Genomic DNA, 25,049 nt, shown 5'->3' with positions numbered 1-25,049 from the left:
TTAATTACCTACATCTGACCCCCGATCTTGTGTACAGTAACACTAGAGTTTTCTGTATCTAGTAAATGTAATGTCACAATAACTTCTGGTATTGTATATTTTCTATCTTTACAATATCTTGATCTTTTCATTGTGCTGTGTTTCTTTATTACACATTTTATTTGTCAGTGGCACACTGAATCTCATGCACATGATGTCACTCCAAAGGATAAATACCTACTGCAAAATATGTTTGATATTATGTCACTTTGCTCCTGATGCTGTACATATATCCCTTCAAGCCCATACACAAGTTTAAGAAGAGTCATTTATTTATGGTGTAACATTTTTCTATAACAAATAAAACTGTTAAAGATTGTCATTAACAAAACAAATAAAACAAACATATTGCACTGTACCACTTCAACATTCATTTACATCGTTTGATAAATTATTGGGTTTCTATTTTCCATTGTGAACTTGCCAAGCAGAATGTGACTAAATTAATATATACTAACATAAAGGTGCTTCAATGGCAAATAAGTGACTAGAAAGCTATATGTAGTGCATACATCAATCTTTTCTTAGTGTTTTTGCGTCATGATTGTTAATAAAATTCCCAGTTTTTCGCATACCAGGAAATAATGTATGTAGGACTTTTTGTGGACTTTCTTGGAAAACCAGATGGTCTGTTAGCAATGGTTTGTATAAAACTTGGATCAGTCTCCGTTTCTGTCTTTAGAATCAAATCTTGGTAACCTTTACCTACGGTCACAATGCCATGAGGTCTGAACGGTTTCAAGTGTGGAGGATCAGAGGGACTGTTTTCTTGCAAAGGGATGATGGCTCTGATGTAAAAGTCTTCATTGTTGTGACAATAGAACACTGTGAAAGGCTTCAGCTCCACTGCATCTGCTACAATAACACAACCAGATGTGGTGCCAATGTACAGGTATTTGCCAGACACTTTCATGGCTGTCACCTGACATCTTCGTGCTGAAAAGAAAATTGCAAAACATGATCATTCAAAAATTCATTGTAACAACATGGTGACTTCAAGTCATTTCACTCATGTGCCTTAAAAATTTTTATCAAAGAAAACTTTTAAATGAGTCCACAACATTTTCACTATTTCTTAATTATGTCCCTTTAAAAAGGGGCCTGACTCTTTCCTTGAACTGGAATTCCCATCACCAAAAGATGGTTTGGGGGAAATTTGCCTGAAATTTTGCCCATGTGGTTCTGGAGAACTTATAAGTGTGAGAATTTTAAGCACCTTTAACAATGACAGAAGAAAAGGATAACAATAGGTCACTTTAGTAACTCATGTGACCTTAATAGAGATGTGAGGACTGCCTATGGTCCCAAATCTGAATACATGGGCCAGATAATAGAGTATATCCTGTTGTCTGTAATGATGAATAGCACCTCATGCCACTGCATTTCTGATGTGGATGTAACAGCACTGTGTAAATGATTCTTACTTAAACTATACATGACTTCCTAAACAAAGTGAATTGATCTAGGTATTAAGGAGTGAAAATTTGAGATGATTGTCATAAAAGGGGTGACTATAAATGTGGGGAGTAATGAGACACCTAGGAAGGTATGGAAACCCAACCACTATTGGAACACTGAATACTTTACCAAATAAACTTTTTTTCACCAAAAGTCAATTGTCACAACACAATGTCTTATCTACATAATGTTACAATAATTTCAATAAATGAGAGATATACTGAATAAGTTAAAAGTTTCATACCTTCATGGTTGTTGGTGTAGTAGGCATGGAATAACCCACTCTCTGTTATAGGAACAACATCAGCACAATTCAGCTCTGCTTCCACTTTTCTGGTCTCAACATCCCACCGATAAACAGTAGTGCCTAGTAAACATTTATAGACACAAATGATACTTCAAAATTCTGTTTGGAACAACATAATTTTGAACCAATATGATCAAATGTTGGGATAGGGCTTAGTAAGGCTTACCCTTCTAGGTAAATAGTACATTTTGGTGTATCTGTTTTTCAAGATATACTTAATGAAATATGGAGTAGATTAAATTAATTATATATTTATTAATTTTTATTTTTATGATGTAAGATATCTTGGGGAACACAAGTCTTAAATTGAATAAATTTGAAATCCTTTGAGCCTAATTTGATAGTAATTGGTCTTTTTGGTGTTGGAGAAGATACTGTAAATAGGAAAAGTATACTGATATACAGAAGCCCAGAAAGACAGATGGACACTGGATGCAAAATTGCTAATATAGCCATTAGGAAAGGTAAGCTGGAAATATCCCTTTATAAAAATAGAAATTCTCCGACTTAAAACAAAAAAATCTAACTTACCTGGATAGTTGTATGTCCAAACAAATTGTTTCTCTTCAACAGCAGCTGATTCCAAAAAATGACAATTTCTATTGATATTGATAATTTTAAAATGTTCCAAAATTTCTCCATCTTTCTTCATATCATAATAATCAAGCACTAGGATTCTGCCCTCTGTTTGTCCACACCAAAATTCTAGTCTTCTACAAAATTTGAAAGAGTTGTTTCAAACTGCTGGGTATGAAGAAGGTATTAATTCATATTTAAGGATAATTCGATGTGAAGTTCAGATTGACTGTCATTGATATTTTTTTCTGCAGGATAATTTGATGTGTCTACGTTTGTATCCAGGACATTAAAACAGACTACAGTGTACTTGAGTACATTCCACATAAAATTTTCTATATTTTTAATTCCTGTTTCCTGGTTCTCACCTTTCATCTCTGGGCACCAGGCAGCCACAGATACACTTCCCAGACACATTTTCCTTTCTTCTGCTTATTTCAAAATTTTTTAGGTCCACCTCGAGTATAACTAGAACACCACCTCTAACAGATGCTAACACAAAGCTTACTTTCTTACTTCCTTCACCTTCCAGTACATAACTTGTGAGGTATCGCACCTTGAGACCTATATCAGGGTCGATAAGCCTGATCTTCTTGGTTGGGGTTGCACTGAAAAAGAAGAACTGTTTACAAATACCTATGTTTCTTCTTTCTGATGACAGGCATTACATGTATTTAAAACATTTCATTTGATACTGGGATGCAAGTAGGAGTTGATTTAAAGCAATATTTCAAAGGATCAACTTCTCTCCAGTTTCTAATTTAAACTTGTTACAAGTGCTTATGTAACTGCAACTAGAACTGTCCAAAATGGACAAATACCCCCCACTGGGACTTTCAGAAAAGGTAGAAAGTCATTAAAAGTATTTAATGGATGTAAGAGTTGTTCACAATTTATTTAAACATTGAGAGTGAAAATTTAATTGCTCAGTGTATTTTTTTTATGAATGATAAATGAAGCAGCAGCCTAATAAAATATCAAATTACTAATAATAATACTGTATTTATTAGACTGAAAAAGTTAATTGCAACTATCTGTCATCATTGAGGGACATGACACTCTACAATTGATTTGTTTGTTGAGTTATAAGATAATGTAAAATGAAAATATATTTTACATTATGAAATTTAAGTCCTGTCAACTTTATACCAAATTAATTTTGAAAATAAAAGGCTGACCATCCAGTAACTATTTTAATTTGACAGACTATCAATTGCAATCAAGAGAGTTAAGAAACTTGATATTTAATTCTTCTGCCCAAATCCCAGGAGATATAGATAACACCTGCTTGATCAGAAATGCTCTAACAGAAACAGTTAAGACAGCCTTCCCACATTGAACTCTGATTCAATAATCTTTAACTGGATGCATGTCCATCCATTACTCCAAAGACACAAATGTGCTGTGTGATGCATTATCAGTCTGCATTTTTGTAGTACAATATAAATGCATATTTATGTCATTGCTGTTAAAAGCAAAGACTTTTTTTTTCAAATCTGTTATAGAGCTTTATATAATGGGAAAAAATGTCATCTTGAAGCAATATTATTTTTATAATGTTACTACAAAACTCTTAGGTTTGTAGGGACTATCTACCATAAAACATTTTTTTAATACTTGTTAATTTTTTATAGTTTGAATGACCTGGTTTTAAGCTACAATTCACATTCTTCTACTGATATTCCAACTGGTGGTTTCTTGATTCTATGTCTCAAATCTACATGACACAAAATGACTAAGTCAAAAAAACGAAGAAAAAAAATCTGTAAAATGAAGAAAAATTGTCCAATCATGATGAAAATACCTGGTGCCATTTTTATATGGTGAATAATGCAAGTACAAATTTTCAGACAAATCCATGCAATAATCTCCAAGAACAGGTCTGGACACATCATGTCTACAGACAGATGGACATGCTGATTCCAATATACCCCTCTAAACTTTGTTTTTGGGGGATATAACAAGTAAGCCTTAAACTAGAAACAAGGGAAACCTGTAGCCCTAAATTAAAGTGATGGTTTACATCTCTCCTCACACTAAAATAACAAAGAAATCATGAAAGTTCAGTATTTTTCGTAATGTCTAAGTACATGCTCATGTAAAATTGTTGGAATAAAATGATAAAGTGTATAAGATTTTAGTACTCCTGTCTAAATTAATCAACACCCGTAATGAAGTAAATTGTCATATGAAAAGAGTATGTTTTGTAATATCAAAGAACCAGAAGTCTCTGATGAGACTGTAGCTCTACTAATTTATTCTTACAAAAGCTAGTAGAATATAAAGTTGCATTTGGACTAGCATTTTTTTTTTCTAAAGTTTGACAAAGAATAATAAATTTTGATTTGTTCTAAACTTGTCAAACTTTGTTGAAATGAAACCAAAATTAAGAAAAGAACACTTTAAAAGAATTTCACATTTCTTTTTAGATTAAAATATTTAAGTATCTAGGTGTAGTCTACTTGAGTACCAAGTTATATGACTAATCTTGGGAAGTTTGGTTGAAATTGACCCATTGGTTCTGGAGAACAAGAAGTTAATGACAATGATGATGACAGACAATGGGCAAATTTTGATCACAAAAGCTCTCTTGAACCTTTGGCTCAGGTGAGCATAAAACTGTTTATAAAAAAAATCATGAACAGTTGTACTCAGTCTACTTGCATACCCAGGTATTTTGAAACTGGACTAAAACTGCAAGAAAACCAGCATTTTGAAAGAATTTTATGAATTTATTCTTAGTAATTCTGGCAACACTATTCTTCAAAAGAAAAAAGATGAACAAACTTTAGTATCTTACTGTAGTCTACTTGTGTACCAATTAAGTGCTAATTAACAAACCAAACCTGTATGTGGAAAAGGGTTTATATTTCTTACAATTAAAATAAATTTTTAAATTAAATAATCATTGCAACACTGAAGTTTTGGAGGATTAGCATTTTGAAAAATTGAGTTAAACTCAGATAGACAGATGCCTTACCATTGCACAAGTTATTCTAGTCTTTGACTGTCACTAATAGATCAGGCGAAACATTTGATACACAAGCTTGTAGATGTCTGACAATGAAACTTTCGTTTCCTTTGCAGTGTTTAAGCTTTGATGTAAATAACTGCTAAGGTAACAACCTATAATCAAGATTCTTTATTACCTGTAGATGTGAACTACACAATATGGGTCCACACAAAAAACATTGCCATCCACCGCTATCAATCCATAAAATTCACCACCTTTTAGAGGGATAGTCTGCAAATGTCAAAAATACCATGAAACATCTTCTACAGTTTGTCAAATCAGAAGATTTTTCAAAACCAGAAAACCTCTTATTTTTTTTTTATAAAGTACCTGGTTACTAGCCAACATTGCTTTTCTTGAAGAACTCTAACTTAATTGTAACAATCTTGGGTCATGACACACATGTATGTTACTGTATTTTATTGTTACTTTTATTATAAGATTAGAAATATCAATCTTATCTGTCTATAATTTATTGCATTAATTTTTTTTACAAACATAATCATAATAGATCATAGTCAAAAATAGAGCACACATATCATGAAATCAAAAAAAAATTTGTTCTTCAATCTTCAATCAGGCACTGACAATCTGACAAGTTTATAATGATGATGACAACAACAACAACGGCAGACAAGGACAAATTTTGATCAGAAAAGCTCACCATTGGCCACAATGTTCACTTGATTAGCTATGGTCATTCCTGTTTTTTATCAGCAGATTCTTTTTCCTGTATATTCCTATGTAAAACTTAGATCACCTTGTGAAGCCCCATTTTACCCCTGGGGTCATAATTTAAACAAACTTGAACCTAAACTAAGGATGCTCCATATAATATTAGTTACACAGTCAGTTAGGGACCTAATATGGAGTCATACATGGTGTGAAATGGAAATCTGTATTGCGCGAGGCGAAACCTTTCCTGCTGAAGATCTTTTTTTAAAAAAATCAGCATAGTATCAAAATATATAGTTTTATGAGTATATTATCAAGGTTTAATCCAATAAAAATCGACATAAAATATCATAACAAGTAATAAACCGTTTCTTAGCCACCATTTTTATTTACAATAACGATGCTTCAAATGGAATCGTGTGCCTGATTTTAATATTACCCTTGGACAGAGACGTAATACAGAAAAATTTTGAATGTGCATGATTAGCTTTTATCCAATCAGTAATCTACGAATTTGTCTGAAGAAGGATAACTGCCTAATCATGGCTTTCCTGTTCTTGAAAAGAGGATTTTTAAAGAATTTTCTACATATTCTTATGTAAGACTTGTGACCCAACCCTACCCATGATTTGAACAAACTTGAATGTTCACTTTCTGTGTATGAATCCATGTAAATATGTATGAACATGGCTTTGCTATTCTTGAGAAAAAAGATTTTTCCTACATTTTGTTTGTTTTTTGTATTTTTTCCTATGTAAAACTATGATTGCTCATTTTGGCCCCACCCTACCCCCAGTAGTCTTGATTTGAACAAACTTGAATGTATACTACCTGTGTGTGATTCCATAATAATATGACTGATCATGGTTTTGCTGTTCTCAGGAAGATAGTTTTTGGAGATTTTTCCTATATACGAGGGGTTATCAAAAAGTTCGTGGACTAGCGCCATAAAATTAAAACCGCTTTAGGTACATCAATGAATTAATTTTTACACATTTAATCAGCATCATCTTTTCTACCTATAAAATAAACCATAAATCATCAGTTTTATTTTTTAATAAATTGTTAATGTTTTTGTAAGCAATGGTATGTCCAGGCGGCGCAACCTCAAATATGACGCTTTTTTCTACCTGAGTGTAACTGAGAAAAACTTTTTAGATATGAGCATTTGTCATCAAAATATATTGTTAATTCAGGCATGTGGTACGATACAATTGTTCCGTAAAATTTGCAATTTTTACCCCATTCTGTAAGTTCTATGAAATTTTATCGTAAATTTTATATGGAGTGTCCAGACAATTATGGACTTGAAAATGACGTTAAAAAGGGGGAGGGGTTTCTTTTTCCAACATTCTATAAAGTTTCACTCCTGGAAAAACTGGTATAGACCTAAGGAATGTTTAAACGGGCTATAGAAAAATAAAATGCATCGAGAGTACTTGGTTTTAAATGCCTGAAATGATTCAGAGAAATGAAAGATGCACAGTTAGTGTCCATTTGTAGTCAGGGTGTCAAAGTCAGTCACGTCGAAAAGTGACGTTGATCATGTGTGGTAGAAATTGAACTCCAACAATCTCAGTATTCTGACATAATCAAGTGAGGATCTTTCCCTATGTACAGATCCATTTACAATATCATATGCATTGAAAGCAGCTGTTCATGACATTGTAAAGTCATATAAACAAGACGGGCTTAAGTCCTTACTTAACTCCAGGTAATCTCATCAAGATAAGTGTATGATGTAGAAATAGCGTACATTGAGAAACAATGACGTTTGTCGGACGTCATGAAACTAAACGGCGACAGCGCCGGGTGATCATATAATGTCCTTTTTATTTTAGAATAATTTGGCAAATAATCAACGTATCAAGCTAAAATTTTCAACATTTCATAAAATTTTCTTGGTTTATGTTCCTTATAAATTTTGTAAGCATAGACTACATAGTATTAATTTTATCGCATCAGTCCACGAACTTTTTGATAACCCCTCGTATAACTATGTAAAACTTTGATTGCCCATTTAGGTCCCGTCCTTCCCCTGGGGATCATAATTTGAATGAACTTGAATCTGCACTACCTGGATAATGGCTTTGATGTTCTTGAGAAGAAGATTTTTAAAGATTTTTCCAATGCATTCCTATGTAAAACTTTGATTCCCCATTGTAGCCTACCCCCTGGGGTCATGATTTGAACAAAGAACAAGGTTCACTTAGGGCCTTTTTTGGCTCTGTGAATTTCTGAAACATAAAAAATGGTCAGCTTTAGTTGAAAATACATTAAATTGTACTTGGATCCTTGCTGACTGCATATCTATTAAAACTGATGTAATTTTCTCGCTAGTTCATGCATTATGAGATCATGAATTGCATCATTAATCCCTAAATCCTGAAAAATTCTTCAAAAATGGCCAAAAATTTAATCTGTTTTTCAACATTTTGCAATTAGACCCCAACCTCTGATCTAAAATGATGAATTACACAATGAAAGTACTGTTTCAGAAGATATACTCCATGTTTTATTTTTTGGATTGCAGGGTGGGCTCATATTTCAATCCTTTGCTGAAGGTGCTCAAATACACCCATTTTCATCAAAAATCAAGAACATTACAATTTCACAAAGCCACTTTTTCAATACCTGTACTCTGAGAGGAAACTTATAGGAAATGAAAGCACTTAGTCTCTACTTTATATTGATGCTTGAAATGGGACAATGGGACATGGTCAGTTCATTGGTATATCGACAGGGCCAAATTATGGAGTTAGTGAACCAAGCTCTTTGAATCTACACTACCTCAGGATGCTTCCATATAAATATGACTGATCATGGCTTTCAAGAGGTAGATTTTTAAAGATTTTTTTTCTATATATACCCAAACTTTGACTGCCCATAGTGGCGCCCCACGCTATGTCTAAGGGTTATAATTTGAACAAACTTGAATCTACACAATGTCAGGAAGCTTTCATATTAGTTCTTCTTTTCTGGCCTAATAGTTCTTGAGAAGAAGATTTTTCAATGAACCCCACCCAATTTATACTTTTTCTTAATTATCTCCCATTGGAAGAGGGTGTGACCCAACATTTTAAAAATACTTGAATCCCCTTCATCCAAGGATACTCTGTGCCAAGTTTGATTACAATTGGCCCTTTTGTTCTGGAGAAGATGAAATTGTAAAAAAAGTTAATGACAATTTACAACAACAATGACTATATACAGACAATGACAAACTGATCAGAAAACCTCATTTGAGCCTTCACCTCAGGTGAGCTAAAACCCCTGTGATCCTGAAAAAACAAATTCTAGACTGATGATTGACATACATTTCTAAAATAAAAACACAATATTTTTTCAAAAGAATATGTTTTTAAGTGCAAAACAACTTCAAATTTTTAAACATATAAATACATCACTAGATCAATTTAATATAGTTTTCTTCTTCAGGTGCACATTTTGTTTATTTGTTGTTTTGCTTTGTAAAACTAATAATACCTACCACACAAAAGAGACGGCCTATTTTATATAACAAGGCACAATGTTACATCACAGTGACACTAGTATGTTCAAGTCATCTGGGCAAAATGTGTGTATGTTTCAGTAATCTGGATGCTTCATAAATTCTAATGATTTGCTTAGGAACAAAAAAAAGCCTGGACAAACAAGGCTTGACTGTTAGACATTACTTTAATGCACATATTCATTCATGATAATTAGTGAAAATCAATATTTATTGTGAGTTTGATAGTTTTAACTAGAGGTACTGTGAGTGAGCTCACAAAATAATACAACCCCCCCCCCCCCCAACCCCCCCCCCCCCCCCCCCCCCCCAAATTTTAGAGTTAGAGACAGGATACAAATAAAAAAGATTTTTATCATTGACCTTGAATTTTCTGGAATTAACTTGGGTAATGGTCAATACATGTACATACTCTTACATTATATGCAATATTTGTGATAAGTATGAGTCTCTATTATTCTCCATTACAAGATATGGCCAAGACAAGAATTACACATTTTTCGAAAAGTGACCTTGAATTTAATCAAATGACCTTGGGACAAGGTCATAACACACTTTCAGGTCATAAGCAATTTTTGTATGAAGTCTGAACTTTCACAGTTTCTCAATTAGGGAGTTGCAGACCAGACACAAATTTTAAACTTTTTCTGCAAATCACATTGAACTTGCTGGAATGACCTTGGGACAAGGTCATGACATATCCTCAAGTCGTAAACAATCTTTACACAAGCATGAGCTTCCAATGATTCTTCATTACAAAGTTATAGCCCAGACAAATTGCATGGACAGACAGGCTGACGGACAAGGTGATTCCTATATACCCCATAACTTTGTTTGCAAAGAGTATACAAAAACTTTAACTGTAGATACCTTATTTACTGTTGATCTGAAATATCTATCAAAGCTGTATATTTCTATTCTTGAGTTATTGTTGGTTGGTGCTGTGCTCAACCAAATCTCTTTCATGGCATTGTTTGGCAAAATGTCATCATCATCTAAAATAAATTTGTACAATTACCAGTAATCTTTTGATCCAGACACTTGTAAATCTGCCAAGTTTTATCCACGATTTGGTTAATATGTCTTCCAAACCCCCTAAACCATCTAGGCACTACATCAAATGACACCTAAGTGAAAATCACACTTCAGCAATGATAACCTTTATAATTTTTTTATATCCCTAACTGAGGTGATGGCAAAATGAACAGATTTTAATAAGTCACCCAAGTTACTCAGGTGACCTATTGCTATCTGTTTTTGTCCGTCGTTGTGCGTTGTGTGTCGTGCGTTATTATTTGAACATTTTCAGCTTCTACTCTGCAACCCCTGAACCAATTTCAACTTATTTTGGCATAGAACATCTATGGGTAAAAGGGAACAAAATTTGTGAATTGCATGGTCCCTGCCCCCCCCCCCCCCCCCCCACTTTTGGGCCTTAGGGGTGGGACCACAACATCAAAATGAGTGCAATCTTTAAAAATTTTCTTCTTTATTCCTGGACATCAAGTAGTCAAATTGTTGTCATGATTGTAATAAGCATTGAGCCCTCTATAAAAAAATTGTGAAATTCATGGCTGCAGGATCAGGGTATCAGGTGTTAGGTTTGGCCCTACTGATCATAAAGTGAAAATATATAAATTCTTTAAAAATCTTCTCTCCCCTGTATATAAAGCAGATAACTATGCATGGTTATAATGACCAAGGGTGCCTCTTCCAAAATTGTGAAATTTGCGGCCTCAGGGTGAGGGATTCTGCAGGAAAGGGAGGGGGTCTCTATTGATTATATAGCAAAAGTGTATTATTTCTATGAAAATTTTCCTCTCTAGCAGATAAACCAAATACATAGTTTGATGAGCAAGGGTGCCTTTTCCAAAATTGTGAATGTCTTGGCCCATGGGTTCTCAGGTTTTAGGGCAGGGATCTATTGATCATATAGTGAAAATGCATTAATTTTTTAAACACCTTCTCTTCTCCTGGGTATTTAGCAGATAAACTAAGTGTATAATTGTATGATCAAGGATGCCTCCTCCAAAATTGTGAAATTTGTGGCCCCAGGATTAGGGGTTCATGTTGGGGGGGGGTCTTTTTAATGTAGTGGAAATGCATTGTTTTTTTAAAAATTTCTTCTCTTCCCCTGGGTATTTAACAGAAAAACAAATTGCATGGTTATAAGAAGCAAGTAAATGCTTTCAAAAAGTTGTTAGGGTGAGGCTCTTTTGAATATAGAAGAAATGCATTATTTCTTTGAAAATCTTCTTCACTGCCCATTGTTATTAAGGAAACATACTAAGTGCATGGTTATGATGAGCAAGAGTGCCTCTACCAAAATTAAGAATATCTTAGCCCCTGGGTAAGGGGCTCTGGTATTGGGTGGAGCTATATTGAATCTATAGTGAAATGGATTATTTTTTGGAAAATCTTATTCTCTGCTCCAGGGCATCTAGGTGGCATATAGAATATATAAAGTTAGCAAGGATGTTTTTACCAGATTTTGAAATTCCTGGTAATATATTCAGATTTTTTTGTCTAAGAACATCTGAAGGTACCTTCATTTTAATGAAAGAATATCTTGAAAAATTACCAACAGGTAAATAAATGTACGTTGCGTATGACCTTAAAAGGTCATTTGAAGATAGTTTATCACTGTATATAATGTAACTTGAAAGATCAATTGAATAACAGAATTATATAATAAATTTCATAATATTTAATACAAAAGCACTTTCATAGTTTTTGAAGGTTGGGTAAACTTTTAAATAATAGATAAATGAAAATGGGACAAAAATACAGTATCATTGTACAATAAATAATCTTCAAAGACTAAGAGAGGCCAATGCAAGGGGGAATGAAATGTGTTAGCTAACAGTGCTCTAGAATTATTGTTTTGTTTAGTGCACATAAGGATAGTGACAAATGGGGGAAAGTACAGGCAAATAAATAGATCTTTAAGATTTGTTATTGAGTACTAAAATTAATATTTTTGTTGATCCCTGATCATCCTATTTCTCTTGCTTTTGGGCAACATAGCTTTATTTATCAGCTTATTTTGTTTTGATCTATGGATTGTTACATTATACAGGTGATTGTTAAGGCCCTTGGACCTCTTGTCTAATAGATAGACAATCTTATTTTTCCTAATTGAATGATCAAAGATTTAATGCACATTTTTTAAATAGTACTTCACACTAAAATAACAATGTTTTCATTAATTTATATCCATTTTAATTTATGCAAACACCAATTTTATTCTCGACTTCCTGAACCCTTAGAAATATAAACCAAACAAGAAGTATGTGAGCCAATGCTCACTAGTTTTACCCCCACTCTGATGTGAATATATGCTCTCATGAATCCCACAATATGGCAAGCCTAAACGAAGATTGTGCTAAAATTTCAAGTATCTGCAATGTGTAACTGCTGAGAAAACTGCAACGAAAATTTGGTTATAGACACATGGACAAACAGGAAGTTGAAACTGGATTTGTACAAAAATGAATCCCACCGTATGGCATCCCTAGACAAATACATTGTATTGTGCTAAAATTTCAAGCAGCTGCCATGAGTAGTTGCTGAGAAATTAACTGCAATGAAAATTTGTTATGGACAGACACATAAGGGTAAAACAGTCTAACCCGCCCCCCCCCCCCCCTTCTCTTTGGGTGGGGTAATAAAATATATTTCGTATCTTCATAGTAGTGAATTCTAATGAACATTTACCATAAGCTTCATCTTCATCATTCTGTGCTTCTCTTTCTACTGTTACACAACATCCTGATAGAATGTTGACACTGGTATCCATGGAGATAGCATCGGCTAGGTGACAAAACTGTGGACACTGTACAATCTGTTTGATTTGTTCAGCAGATGGTCTTTCTGTTGGATCATGTGACCAAGAAACAGACATCAAATCCAGGAAATGTGACGGATAATTTAACTCCTTCAAAGATTGCATTAATCAGTCACACACACACACAAATATATGTCTTAATTATCTCAATGAATCCAGAAGAATTAAAAGATCTTCTTAAAATATGATTTTAGATCCACTTATGCTGAATTTTGAAATGTATATTTTATAAAATTATTACTACAATGCTAAAAAAGCAGTAAAGTTACCCTTCTTGTTATAGAGGGGCGTCCATTTTGACAAACAAATAGTGTAGGGTTGGTCATATCCTCTAAGGGTTTCTTGCAGGTCAACAGCTCATACATAAACATCCCAAATGAAAATATATCAACCTAAAGTAAATGTAAAGCTTTATTAGACATATTGCAGAAAGGCATTTCAATTAATGTGGCAAGGGTTAAACTATTATTTTCAGATATGTTAATTATTCCAATCATTTAATTTACTCATCCAGTTATAGAAATTATGGAAAAGATTGAATTGCTAGCACACTAGGGCTGGGTATTGGTAGAGATTTTGTATTGCAATATCTTGTGATAATTTTTACTGTATTGCGATATTGTATTGCAATATTTTCAAAAAAAATCAAAATGGTATTCCTTATCATATTAACTTCCTTATACATGTAGAATGTACATATTAACTATGATAAATAACCAATAAAAGATTATCTTGTAGATTGAATTAAGTTATGCAACTATAAATACACCAATACAACGTCTTTTGTCTTACTGTTTGGCATGATCGCAAACCTTTCCGACAACTTTCTTTATATTTTAGGATAGAATTCTTTCAGAATCTTAAGAAACCTGGACTACCAAATTACAACTAGAGGTACTGTGAGCAAGCTCACAAAATTATACCCCACCAGCATTTTTTTTAAAGTGCCCATATACAATGTTCGAAACATGACCTTGAACTTGCCAAAATGATGGTTAAAAAGAATGACACATCCTCTAGTCATGAAAAATATTTGAGTGAGTTATGGACCTCCAATGTTTCTCCATCAGAAAATCATGGATCTGACATGAATTTTACACCTTTTCTGCCATTGATCTTGAATTTGCCACAATTATTTTCTGTCAAGTTTATAACATACCTTCAGCTCATGAATAATTTTTGTTGGAAGTTTCAACCTCCAATACTTATCTATTAGAGAATAATAAACTGGACACAAATTTTATACTTAATCTGCCAGTGACCCTGAACTTACCCCAATAACCTTGGATCAAGGTCATGACACACCTATGAAACATAAGTAATATTTGTATACAAACTTCCAATGTTTTTCCATAAGAAAGTTACAGATAGGACAAGAATTTGACATTTTTTCTGCCCGTGACCTTGAACTTATCAAAATGACTTTGGGTTGGACCATGATACTCTTTTAAGTCATAAATAATCTTTGTGTCAAGTATCAACTTTCAATTAGATTCCATTTGAAAGTTATAGGAATAATAAATTTTTCCTGCAAGTGACCTTGAACTTCCTGGAAAGACACTGGGTCAAGGTGAATATACACCCTCAGGTCACAGGCAATATTTGTGATGAGTGCTTGATGTTCTCCAGTACAAGATATTGTCAAGAAATGCATTGCATATTTTTTAGAGAAGTGACCTTAAATTTGATTATATGCTGTATCATTAAGTTCATCATTATAGGCCTTTCATTTCTTCACTGAAGTAGATGTCACAGTCAGATGCTTAAGCAAGGTGTTTAGTATGTATCCCTAGATGCATCATCCATGAAAGTTTGCTCCTGACATGGTTTATAGCTACTTAGGAATTGACCTACTCCAAAACCCGATCTGTGTTGAAAATAAGGATCACATGCAGCATCTGCAGCAAGCTGGTATGCATTTCTAGATACATCATCCATGTAAGTTTGGTGCAGGTAAGGCTTATAATTATTATGCCCCTGTAATCAAAGATTCAGGAGTATATAGTTTTTGCCCTGTTCGTCCGTCTGTCTGTTTGTTTGTCCACAAAAACTTTAACCTTGACCATAGGAACTATGGAACTATGGCTTTCATATTTCACAAGTGTATTCCTTGTGACCTCTCTTTGGATACCAACATATTTGACCTTTTGACCTTGGAGTTTGACCCACTTTTGCAAAAATTTACCCAAGTTTAACCTTGTACATAACTTTTGAACAGTTGGTGCTAGGGCTTAGCCTTTCATATTTCACATAATTATGTATTCATCATGACAAAACCTTACAAGGGATGTCAATTTTTTTTTACTTTTTGACCTTGACCTTAGAGTTTGACTCACTTTTAAAAAAAACTTTGAGCTTGGTCATAACTTTTGAACAGTTAGTACTAGGGCTTTCAAATTTCACAGGGATATTCCTTGTGACAAGACTTTCCTTTGGAAACCAGCAATTTTGACTTTGACCTTGGAATTTAACCTACTTTTGAAAAACATTAACCTTCGCCATAACTTTTAAACAGTTGGTGCTAGGGCTTTTATATTTTGCATGTTTATTTCTTATGACAAGGTCTTCCCCTGCGTACCATTAATTTTGACCTTGTCCTTGGAGTTTGACCCACTTTTAGAAAATATTGACCTTGACCTTAACTTTTGAATTGTTGGTGCTTGGGCTTTCATATTTACCAGGAATATCCACTGACACAAATCCTTCTTTCTTTGGGTAACAACATTTTTTATCTCTTGACCTTGGAGTTTGACCTTTAACCTTTGCCATAAGCTGCCTTAGGGGGGCATGTGTGTTTCAGAAACACATATTGTTGGTACTGAACCTGCTCCAAACCTCTAACCTGGTCACTCATTCCAAAACTTAAAGTCAGAAGTAGCATCTGAAGGATAAAGGCAATGAGCAACCTCTAAATGCATCATTCAAGCATGCGTATCCATGCAGGGTGTATTAATACTTGTGAAATAGACTTGCTTTAAACACTTTAACCTGAGGTGCAGAGGATTAGGGTAAAGCAAATACCCATTTGTAGAAGTGAGCTAATAGATATAATAAATATTTAAGTCATTTATGTTGGCCTCTTTTTCACTATTTCTTAATTTCTATTTTAAAAAAAGAAACCTTTATTTAAAAGAAATGAGTTCTAAGTGATCTTTGATGCAAGTTTGATTAAAATTACCAAAATGTTCCTTCACAGGGGTTGAAAAATACCATTTTTCGTGTTTTTCATGTAAGGGCAAGTCACCTTTGCACAGACACTTTCCTGTGGATATGTGAGTAAAAGTCTGATAAATTATAGATTTGTTTGAAAAAAAAAAATATAGCCTTTAAACTTAAGTCTTACTTACTGAAAACCAGTGTCACCAAACGCTTCATAAAAACAAGTATTTTTCCTTCCCAAGGTCAGGAGTATTGGATTTTAAGGAATTTGTCCAACAAAATGACAAGCTAGAGAATTGACTGTTTATACTAATTAAATAATTAGGATGACTCAATTCAAGTGCAGTTAAGCAGACAAAATACAAAAAAAAACCAAGACAGCCTGTGTTAATTTTTTTTGTGGATTAATTCTATGTTGTTTTACGTCCCATTTGAGAATTTTTCACTCATATAGTGACTTTACCATATACTGGTGAAGGGCTTCAAATTTAGACCTTTACTTGGCACTCAGGGTCATTGAGCAGTGAGAGACCTTTATCGTGCCAATGCCTGCCGTGACATGGGGCCTTGGTTTTTAAGGTCTCATCCAAAGGACCCGCAACTTTCACTTCAAAGTGACAAATGCTTGAAGAAGGAACAGTTGCTACCTATTATTTATGGACTTAAGTCAGTCGCAGCTGTGATTTGAACACATGACCTTACGATCACGGAGCAAGCGCTCTACCAACTGAGCTACCCTGAAGGTAATTTTTTGGTGGATAAATATGTTTAAAACACAGATGTCAACTGAGAATAATAATTTTAAAACAATTTAGCATGAATTCATTTTTATTTTGTTTATGAAATTGAGGAAGCTCAGGCAAAAATTTGATTGGGGCGAGTGAATCTGGTGCTGTCCTTGCCTTAGGGCTACCTTAAAAATCTATTTGTCAGCAGCCTGCTTCAGAAGAAGTCAAAAAACATTAACAGAAGACATGCAATGACTGCATGACAAATGACACTGAAGTAAGATGTAAATTAAAGTCAATATACTTGGGTGAGTCATTCAGGTGACCAAAAAACAATTTTACCACCCAAGAAAGTTCACAACACAAGGTCTATTTATCTACTTTCTATATCAACCTTCAACCTGGTACAATCAAACATTTTCTATATTAACACTAAAATTGTCTTCATTCACACACTTCCTAGTATTCAACTTGTGTGAATTAATTGTTAAGTAGGAGAATTACAGTCAAGAAATGATGAGGAAATTGAGAATTACATCATAAAAATCAGCATTTACTATTCCAACAAATCTAAGTATCACACTGATATAAGTATTAATAGAATTTCCTTATCATTAGCAATGACGGCCGCAACTGACCTAAGTCGATAAAAAATAAGTAGGTTCTAATTTTGGCAATTAAGATTTAAGGTCACTATGTAGGTCAAAATAACCTAGACAGTATTAAATTGGTGTAAGAACAAAGGGATAAAACTAGAAAATCACTCAAATATAATTGGAAAATGTAGCCAGTTCATAATTTCACTAAGATTCATTGACCCACCTTCTCTGTGTACTGGGCTTTTCCTGCAAACTGGAGAATCTCAGGAGCAATAAATGGTGGTGTTCCTCCAAAGCCCTTTGTTCCAGATGACTGAACAGTTCGACTGACTCCATAGTCAGCAAGCCTGATATGGATGGGGTCAAGGCTGTCCTCAGAGAAGTCAAAACCATTCATCTTCCAGACCAACACATTGTCTGCCTTTAGGTCACGATATATAATGGACCTACTGTGCAAGTACGACAAGGCATCCACAACCTGAAAAGGGTATCACTTCTTAATAATTGAACAACCTGAAAAATCCTTTCACTGGTTTCCTCACCTCTATTGTTATAGGTGTCTGTTTCCGTAAAGTCATTACACTGATAGAGATTAAGTCAAAGAATCTAAACAACAGAGGCAAAGATATGTGATTATATGGATTGCCATATTAACCAAGACAAATTCATATTCCTATTACCCTATTGCCTGATAAAAAAAAATGACCTTGAACTTAACCTACCCAAATATAGTTTCCATGTCAAAAAGTCCAAAAGTTATTGACAGACACACCAATGACAGTGTCACTGGATCTTTGAAAAAAATGAATAAAAAGTTGAACAAGATGTGTTTGTGAAACACTGATGCCCTCATATGGCAGCTTATGGCAAAGGTTAAAGTTTCTCAAATGAAAGTCAAACTCTAAGGTCAAGGTCAAGAGATCAAAAATGTTGCTACTCAAAGAAAGGACTCGTGTCAATGGATAAATCTGGTATATATGAAAGCCCAAGCACCAACCATTCAAAAGTCATGGTCAAGATAAATGTTTTCTAAAAGTGGTTCAAACCCCAAGATCAAAGTCAAAGGGTCAAAATTAATTGTACAACGAAGAAGATCTTGTCATAAGAAATACACATACAAAATATAAAAGCCCTAGCACCAACTGTTCAAAAGTTATGGTCAAGGTTAAAGTTTTTTAAAAGTAGGTCAAATTCCAAGGTCAACATCAAAAGTCAAAATTGCTGGTATCCAGAAGAAGTTTATGTCACAAGAAATATACCTGTGAAATATAAAGGCCCTAGTTCTAGCTGTTCAGAAGTCATGGCCAAGGTTAAAGTTTTTTTTAAAGTGGGTCAAAATCTAAGGTCAAGGTCTAAAGGTCAATATATTTGTACATTTGTACCATTGGAAAGGACTTGTCACAATGAATCTATGCATATGAAATATGAAGGCCCTAGCACCAACTTTTCAAAAGTTATAACTAGGGATGTCAATTTTGTCAATAATTCATATTCGAATATTCAATGAAAATATTCGAATATATTCGAATATTCGATAAGATAAATAAATCTGTTTTATTTTAAATATGCATCATCCTACTCTCATGTCTATACTTATATTGGAAGTAAAATTGTATGAAGACTTTTGTAGGTGTACAACAATAATAAATTCCATTTGATATTTGTCAATGTTGGAAATAAATAATTGATTTAAATGTAGAAAAGTATAATTTTAACAAATGAAAAGTGCATTTATAGTAGCTCCAACTGAGGAACCAGTCATCTTACAAAATGCAAGATAGTCGTAACGGTATACTGTTCAGATTTCAATACGTGTAATGAATTACAATTATCTGCCTGATAAGAGATATGATTATAATCTTTGATACAATGTAAACAAATACTTCCATGGACAATTTTCCTAGTAATTAACTAATTTCCCGATAATGAATATAAAATTCAGGATTATGTACAACCCGAGATAATTAAGTAATTTACACACTTATTCTGAAATTAAGCCCTTTACAATATTAATTACAGATTTATTCTATCGGACATTCATTCAATGATCAATTAATTTTATTTTGATAAGTATGCCCTTTACGCCTTTTACACATTTATAGATTTCATTTTTGTCCTCGATTCTAGATCTGATCGTATCTAACTAATAACAAGAGGCCCATGGGCCACATCGCTCACCTGAGCACACTGGCTAGACTAAGGCACAAATCAGTTCAGTAATGAACGGGGAGGGGGGGGGGGGGGGCTTGAATTTTAAACTACCTGATGATGCTTTCATGTCAATATAACAAATGAATTTGTTGTACTTGAGAAGATTTTAAAAGAATTTTCCCATTTATTCCTTTGTAAAAATTTGATCCCCCATTGTAGCTCCTCCCCATCTCAGGGGTCATCATTTGAACAAACTTGAATCTACATTACCCGAGGATGCTTCAATATCAATAAGACTAACACAGCTTTTCTGTTCTTGAGAAGATTTTTTTTTTCTATATGTTCTTATGTAAAACTTTCGATCCCCCATTGGGCCCCACTCTACCCCCGGGGGTCATCATTTGAACAAAATTGAATCTACACTACCTGAGGATGCTTCCATATAAATTTGACTCATCATGGCTTTGCTGTTCTTGAGAAGAAGATTTTTTCTATATATTTCTATGAAAAACTTTGATCCTTCATTGTGGCCCCGCCCTACCCCCGGGAGCCATGATTTGAACAAAATTGAATCTACACTTCCTGAGGATGCTTCCATATAAATATGACTCTTCATGGTTTTACTGTTCTTGAAAAGAAGATTTTTAAAGATTTTTCCTATATATTTCTAAGTAAAATTTGGATCCTCCATTGTGGCCCCGCCCTACCCCCAGGGGTCATCATTTGAACAAACTTAAATCTACACTACCTGAGGATGCTTCCGTATAAATATGACTCTTCATGGCTTTACTGTTCTTGAGAAGAAGATTTTTAAAGATTTTTCCTATATATTTCTATGTAAAATTTGGATCCTCCATTGTGGCCCCGCCCTACCCCCAGGGGTCATCATTTGAACAAACTTGAATCTACACTACCTGAGGATGCTTCCATATAAATATGACTCTTCACGGCTTTACTGTTCTTGAGAAGAAGATTTTTAAAGATTTTTCCTATATATTTCTATGTAAAACTTTGATCCTCCATTGTGGCCCCGCCCTACCCCCGGGGGTCATGATTTGAAAAAACTTGAATCTACACTTCCTGAGGATGCTTCCATATAAATATGGCTCTTCATGGCTTTACTGTTCTTGAGAAGAAGATTTTTAAAGATTTTTCCTATATATTTCTATGTAAAACTTTGATCCTCCATTGTAGCCCCGCCCTACCCCGGGGGTCATGATTTGAACAAACTTGAATCTACACTACCTGGGGATGCTTCAATATAAATATGACTCTTCATGGCTTTACTGTTCTTGAAAAGAAGATTTTTAAAGATTTTTCCTATATATTTCTATGTAAAACTTTGATCTTCCATTGTGGCCCCGCCCTACCCCCGGGGGTCATGATTTGAACAAACTTGAATCTACACTACCTGGGGATGCTTCCATATAAATATGACTCTTCATGGCTTTACTGTTCTTGAGAAGAAGATTTTGAAAGATTTTTCCTATATATTTCTATGTAAAACTTTGATCCTCCATTGTGGCCCCACCCTACCCCCGGGGGTCATGATTTGAACAAACTTGAATCTACACTACCTGGGGATGCTTCCATATGAGTTTCATCTTTCCTGGCCCTGTGGTTCTGGAGAAGAAGAATTTATAAAGATGCTATTCATTTTTCACTAATTCTTAATTATCTCCCCTTGAAAGAAGGCGTGGCCCTTCATTTGAACAAACTTGAATCCCCTTCACCTAAGGATGCTTTGTGGCAAGTTTGGTTGAAATTGGCCCAGTGGTTCTGGAGAAGAAGTCGAAAATGTGAAAAGTTTACAGACAGACGGACAGACGGACAGACGGACTACAGACAAAATGTGATCAGAAAAGCTCACTTGAGCTTTCAGCTCAGGTGAGCTAAAAACTATGAAAGTACGTTTTGTATTATACATAAAGCATTTTTGTACAATTCCTTAACACCTTACTCAAAACAAAATACATGTAATTCAGTAGATTTGTAAGATAAGAAAGTAGTGAGAAAAATTGATCGCTAGTAAATAAAACAGGGAAAATTCCAGCATTGTTCTAATCAAAATTTATTAATCACAGTAATTCTTTTTATGAAATCTGAAAAACATCGAATATTCGAATCTTGAATTCATATTCGAATATCAACTCATCGAATGAATATTCGAATGTTCGAATATTCGTTGCCATCCCTAGTTATAACCAAGGTTAAAGTTGGGTAAATTTTTGCAAGTGGGTCAAATTCCAAGGTCAAGAGGTCAATTATGTTGGTACCCAAAGGAAGGGCTTGTCACAAGGAATATACATGTGTAATATGAAGGCCATATCTCCAACCAATCAAAAGTTATGGGCAAGGTTAAAGTTTTTGCAGACAAACAGACAGACAGACAGGGCAAAGATTATATATCCCAGAATCTTTGATTACAGGGACATAAAAATGATATTTCACAAGTTTTAATTAGCTGTACATGTAGGGGGTATACATGTATTTGTTAATTTATTTGCTGAACATAACAAAAACAGTTCAATTCAATTCATTCCAAATGAATCTCAACTTGAACTAGAACTGTCCAAAAGGGACAAATACCCCCCGCTGGGTTTTTCAGAGGTGCCAAATCACTAATATTTTATGGATCTAAGAGGTGTTCACATGCAATTTTCTTACAAACATTTAGAGTGAAAAAATAATTGCTCATTATATTTTTTTTAATGAATGAAAACAAGGAACAACCTAATAAAACATCAATACCAATACACTGTAATTACATTGTTTTTTTTAATATATACATTGAAAAAATAAATTGCAACTATCTGTCATCTTTTTGAGACATGACACTCTGCAAATTATTTGTTGAAAAAAAAATCAATTAATTACAAAATCAAATTAATCTTGATAACTTTATATCAAATTCATTTTAAAAATACAAGGCTGGTCATCCAGTAACTATGTACTATGACAGACAATAAATTACAATTACGAGAATTAAAGAACAGAGATCTTTAAATTCCCAGGAGATATAGATAACACCTGCTTGATCAGAGATGCTCTAACAGCTTCCCACACTGAACTCATTAATTTATCTTTAACTGGATGATGTCCACTCATTACTCCCAAGGGACAAACGGATTTACACTATCTGATGTGTAATGTAAAAATTGTTTTTAATACTTGGTGATTTTTTTTGGTTTAAGGAATAGTTTTAAGCTGTAGTTCACATTTTTGTACAGATGTTCTAGATTCTATGTCTCAAACCTTAGAAATAAACCCAAAATGACTAAGTCAATAAAAATGAAAAAAAAACCCTGTAAAATGCAGAAAAATTATCAAATAATGTTGAAAATATCAGTTGTACATCTTCATATGGTAAATAATGAGTGTACAAATTTTCATACAATTCTATGAAATAGCCTTTGAGAAAAGGTCAGGACAAAATCACATAATAAAAATGAAAAAAAAACAACTGTAAAATGCAGAAAAATTATTCAATCATAATGAAAATACCAGGTGCACATCTTCATATGGTGAATAATAAGTGTACAAATTTTCAGACAAATCTATGCAATAGTTTCCGAGAAACACTCTGGACAAAATCTCGTCTACAGATGATGTATAATCTTTCATTTCTATGCTCACGTTTATAAAATTTTCTTTATGAAGCCTTATATCCACTTGTAATATAACAGTGTAAAAGAGACGTAGGTGCTATTGTGTCGATAAAGCAATGAGTGTGGTTTTTGTTTTTTTTTTTCACATGATATACATGCATGTACATAGTGTGCAATTATTATTTAACTTCTAAATATCTTCAAAATGTTTTTATGTACATTCAAACGACAAAGCATTTGTACGGTATTTGAAGCAACTATTATCTATCATTTAAAACAACTCCAATATTAAATGTGAGCATGGAACAGTGTCTTTGGAATATACTGGTAATCTGTCAATTTCAGTCTTATAAAGAAGCTGTACAGTTTTTCCGGTGACCAAGTAAATATTATGCAGTAGACCGACAAAACCCACAAGTCGCCATTGAATCTTAAACACGTAGTAGCCCGTCATGCTTTGCAATTCATTCAATTGACTGGGGAATGGGTTTGACGAAAACACAGTCGCATGTTAAAAAGTGCCTTCCATAAAAGGTATTGTACCTGACCTGTCAAACCAAGACATACTTGAAATACTGCTCTGGACAAAACATTCATACATAAGCAAATCTGGCATTTTCTACTTGTGATAAATTTAACATCTAAAGCATGTGTCAGATTTGGCATAGAGATCAGATGCATCATTTGTGCAAAGAAACTGGGGGGATAAGCCGAGCCATATGCCTACATAACGATCGATAAAAAATCAGTAAATTCATTTTTAAAAAATTTCACTTTTTGTTGAATTAATGTAATGCTTATTACTATTTGCATACAAATTTGACAAAACCTGAATACTGTAACAGCGAAAATGATTCTGATTAACACAAAAAAATGGCATCACGCTCAATTTTCACAAAAACTGACATAAATTGGATGAAATAACTACATTTTTTAAATAGAGTGGGTCATCGTACCATTTTTTCGAGAACGATTAATGAAAGGCAATGGAAAGATGTTGCTTTTTACACTTTGGTACGAAGACCCACTCTACATAAAAAATTAAGTTAACTTACTTAAATTTTCAACGTGGTCTTAAAAAATTTTAAGTCCAAATACGCTTGCTAAATAAAGAGAACTGTATGCTATTTAAATGGGTATGTATGTGTGACTCCATGGTATAGTGGTTAGCAAGGAGCTCTTTAAAGGGACGTCTATTGAGGAAAGTGTTCGAGTCATGATTTTTTTTTTTTTTTGGGGGGGGGGAGGGGTTTAATTTGGTTTTACTTTATAAAAAATGTCTATAGGAATAACATATTTTTCACTGGAAATAAAATATATATATGTAGCAATGAAGTCATTTACAGTAAATTATTTAAAATGCCGGATAAAAATTATA

The 25,049-nt window shown here is 33.7% G+C and overlaps 1 protein-coding gene across 1 annotated transcript in view; it reads right to left on the bottom strand.

The window, feature by feature from the left end:
* Window positions 1-289: 289 nt before the first annotated feature.
* LOC133205657 (leucine-rich repeat serine/threonine-protein kinase 1-like) overlaps window positions 290-25,049 on the bottom strand; it is an 89,482-nt gene continuing 64,722 nt past the window's right edge. The window contains exons 19-27 of the mRNA XM_061341506.1: window positions 18,136-18,390; window positions 13,696-13,818; window positions 13,297-13,516; window positions 10,450-10,574; window positions 5,530-5,624; window positions 2,749-2,988; window positions 2,336-2,517; window positions 1,742-1,864; window positions 290-975 (exon numbers count right to left, since the gene is read on the bottom strand). Coding sequence (XP_061197490.1) covers window positions 587-975; window positions 1,742-1,864; window positions 2,336-2,517; window positions 2,749-2,988; window positions 5,530-5,624; window positions 10,450-10,574; window positions 13,297-13,516; window positions 13,696-13,818; window positions 18,136-18,390 — 1,752 coding nt within the window. The 3' untranslated portion in view covers window positions 290-586. The remainder of the gene's footprint in view (window positions 976-1,741; window positions 1,865-2,335; window positions 2,518-2,748; window positions 2,989-5,529; window positions 5,625-10,449; window positions 10,575-13,296; window positions 13,517-13,695; window positions 13,819-18,135; window positions 18,391-25,049) is intronic.

The sequence above is a fragment of the Saccostrea echinata genome, unplaced genomic scaffold (genome assembly GCF_033153115.1).
Source record: "Saccostrea echinata isolate AGI-Se365-2 ecotype Australia unplaced genomic scaffold, CSIRO_AGI_Sech_v1 ptg000002l, whole genome shotgun sequence".
Classification (NCBI taxonomy): domain Eukaryota; kingdom Metazoa; phylum Mollusca; class Bivalvia; order Ostreida; family Ostreidae; genus Saccostrea; species Saccostrea echinata.
This window is presented reverse-complemented; position numbering and strand designations above follow the sequence as displayed.